At 48.3% G+C, this 3252-nt stretch overlaps 1 protein-coding gene across 1 annotated transcript in view; it reads left to right on the top strand.

The window, feature by feature from the left end:
- SLC39A11 (solute carrier family 39 member 11) overlaps positions 1-3252 on the top strand; it is a 115202-nt gene that overhangs the window by 29418 nt on the left and 82532 nt on the right. The window contains exon 4 of the mRNA XM_035901551.1: positions 563-707. Within this exon, the coding sequence (XP_035757444.1) occupies positions 563-707 (145 nt within the window). The remainder of the gene's footprint in view (positions 1-562; positions 708-3252) is intronic.

Here is a 3252-nt window from a genome sequence, read left to right as displayed (position 1 = left end):
CCCTCGTCAGCAGGACAGGCAGGGGGAGAATAAGATGGAAAAGAAAGAAAACTCTTGGGTCAAGGTAAAGGCAGTTTAATAAAAAACCAAAAGCAAAGGTGCCACGTGGTAGCAAAAGGAAAACAAGATTTTATTCTCTACTTCCCATTAGCAGGCGATGCCCAGCCACTTCCCGGGAAGTAGGGCTTCAGTACGCATAGTTGTTACTCCGGAAGACAAAATGTCATAAAAGACGAATGGCCCCCCCCACCGCCTCTTCATTTTCCCTTAGTTTTTATATCTGAGCTGACATCATATGGTATGGAATATCCCTTTGGTTGGTTTGGGTCAGGTGTCTTGGCTACATCCCCTCCCAAGATCTTGCCCCCTTCCAACCCACTGGTGGTGGTGGTGGTGGGAACGTTGGAGACACAGCCTTGATGCTGTTTGGAGCACTGCTCAGCAGTAGCCAAAACATTGGGGTGTTACCAACCCCTTGCTACATACCGATAGAAAGCCCAGCGCCGTGCAGCTTGACCCAATACCGTAGGGAAACCCCTTAATTTTTCCTCTTGCCTTGCAGGGTTTCAGTGGGCCTCCCCACGCAGTCTTTGCCTTGAGCTGCGACCAACGAGCGATGAAAGAAAAATATGAGCATGAACCTGCCCATCACCTGGACTACGAGAGCGAGCTGTCCATCCGGATAGGTAGAGCTGGGCTCCATCCAGGCAAGCATCCTGTCATATACCAACTGCAGAGTGTACGGGGAAAATGCCCCCGTTAAACTGGCACCCAGGCCGTCACGTATGTGATTGAAATTAGATTGGTTTTGACACGTGCATGCAAAGTGCACCTTCTCTTCCCTGTCTGGATCTGTCTCTCTGCTGGCTCTTCTTCCAAGAATCATTACTTCTGTTTCTACTTCAGTTCTCAAAACCACTTGCACGTCTGTCTGTGCCTATGAATTATTGATAATTAGATATCTCATTCACCAGGGAAATGAAATCATCAGCTTAGCTTGAGATAAGTTTATTTTCAGCGTGGGTGCAGCGAGCGGTAACCCTGCCCTTGCCACGTTATGCCACGCTGAAGGAGCCCCGTGACACCGACCCTCGGTGGCTCTCCCTAATTATAGACTAGGACTTGCAGTCGTGCTGTCACTCCTCATTTTGGAGGTTAATAGAATTGTAGCTGCCAAAGTGTGGAATAAAATGTCTTGTTGGCAGCTATTTCCTCCTTAAAGGGATTTTGTAGAAGGAACTTTTTTAGTCAAGGTGGTAGAACCTTGTCAGGCTTCCCCAGGTCCAGGGTGTGTGTATGGGGTGGGTGGTGGCCACCCTTACACCCGCCTGCGTAGGGATACATCCTTGGAGGCAACACAATTTTCTACTCAACAGCAGCTTTTCAGGAGATGAAGATGATGGAGTTTAGTGAATTAATCTCACTGCTCCTCTGCTGCTTCTTGGGTGAAGAGAAACTGGAAGAGCAGTTTACGGTATCTTGAGTACAGCTGGGAGCAGATGGAGATGAAGAAATGATCCCTCTTTTTGCAAAGACTAGCGCTAGCCTCTTAAATCAGGCTCCGTTATTTAACTGTGTTGCTTGATTGCGTGTTTCATAAAGCATTTCAAATCCACAGGAATTTTCAGGACTTGAAATACCGGCTTGGATTTTTCCAAAGGGACGGAAGGAAGTTTTGTGCTAGGCTCAATGGGCTTTGGGTCCTGGTTAGCTCCTGGGGCAAGGGCAAGCTTGAGGGCTGCTCTAACCCTGCAGGCTGGGAGGCTGTTGCAAGGTTTTCCGTATTTTTGTAAGGTGGGAACTTTACATCCCAGGTGCAGTTTAGTTTTATTCTTCAAGGGAAAAAAAAAAAAAAGCAGGCAGCTCTGCAATTTTCAGAAACTCAATCTGCTGGGGTTTTGTGTTTTCATCTGCTCTCAGTTGCAAACAATAACGGTGCAAATGGTTTTGAGAATAGAAAGTTTCCATTAGATTTTGTTGGTTTTCCTCTCTCCGGGGAAATGGTATTAAGAATCTACAACACAGTAATTCTTTTATTGTCTCTTGCTATAATTTTTTTTCCTTTTTGCTTACTGAAATTAACTCGGTATTTTCACAAGATACCTCAAGCCTTCCAAGAAAGCTTTCCCCAGCTCTGGGCTCTGCTTGGCTGCACTCTGGGGACACGACGGGTATTTGCAAAGCCTAACGGGTACCAAGTGGAGTATTTCAGACTTAATCACTGTTGAATCATTGACCCTTCCTTCATATTTACATGTTTTAAAATGGCTAAAGCTGCGAAAACAAGCCCACAAACCCATCCCAAAGCGCACCGCAGCCTTGTTTTGCAGTCGTCTTTACGGCCTGGGGCTGGTGGTGAGGAGCAGGGGAGCTGGCGTGGGGCTGGCTGGGGAGCGTGGAAGCGTTCGTAAGCACATGGGAGGTCTCCGCTGGCGGAGCTGTAGGCAGTGGGAGAGGCTGGGAGCAGGAGTGACTGGGGGGTCGTGCTGGGGTGGTGGGATCATAGAATCATAGAATGTTTAGGGTTGGAAGGGACCACTAGTGGTCATCTAGTCCAACCCCCCTGCAGTGAGCAGGGACACTGCTAACTAGATCAGATTGCTCAGAGCCCCATCCAACCTGGCCTTGAATGTTTCCAGGGATGGGGCCTCCACTACCTCTCTGGGCAACCTGTTCCAGTGTTTTACCACTCTCATTGTAAAAAATTTCTTCCTTACCTCTAGCCTGAACCTACCCTGTTCTAGTTTAAAACCATTTCCCCTTGTCCTAACACAGCTGGCCCTACTAAAAAGACGTTCCCCATCTTTCCTATAGGCCCCCTTTAGGTACTGGAAGGCCGCAATCAGGTCTCCCCGCAGCCTTCTTTTCTCCAGACTGAACAAGCCCAACTCTCTCAGCCTGTCCTCATAGGAGAGGTGCTCCAGCCCTCGGATCATTTTTGTAGCCCTCCTCTGGACCCGTTCCAACAGTTCCATGTCCTTCTTGTGCTGAGGGATCCTCGTAGCCATGCTAAGCAAGCGAGGTGATTTCTTTTAGACTTGTAGAAAGGGCGATGGGAGGAAATGCAATAGTTAGACCTATCCCCTATCCACTCTGTCAGGGGGAAAAAAATTTCTTATTCTGCTTTTTCCCCCAGTCAGCAGAGTGTTTGGGTGCCTCTGTGCTTCCCCATCATCCCAAATCCCTTGGTTTCCCATCATTTGGAAGTTGTTTGTAGGGAGTGAGGAAGCACGGTACCATCCGGATGGGGGC

Source organism: Egretta garzetta, unplaced genomic scaffold (assembly GCF_000687185.1).
Source record: "Egretta garzetta isolate BGI_Z169 unplaced genomic scaffold, ASM68718v1 scaffold19, whole genome shotgun sequence".
In the NCBI taxonomy this organism is placed as follows: Eukaryota; Metazoa; Chordata; class Aves; order Pelecaniformes; family Ardeidae; genus Egretta; species Egretta garzetta.
This window is presented reverse-complemented; position numbering and strand designations above follow the sequence as displayed.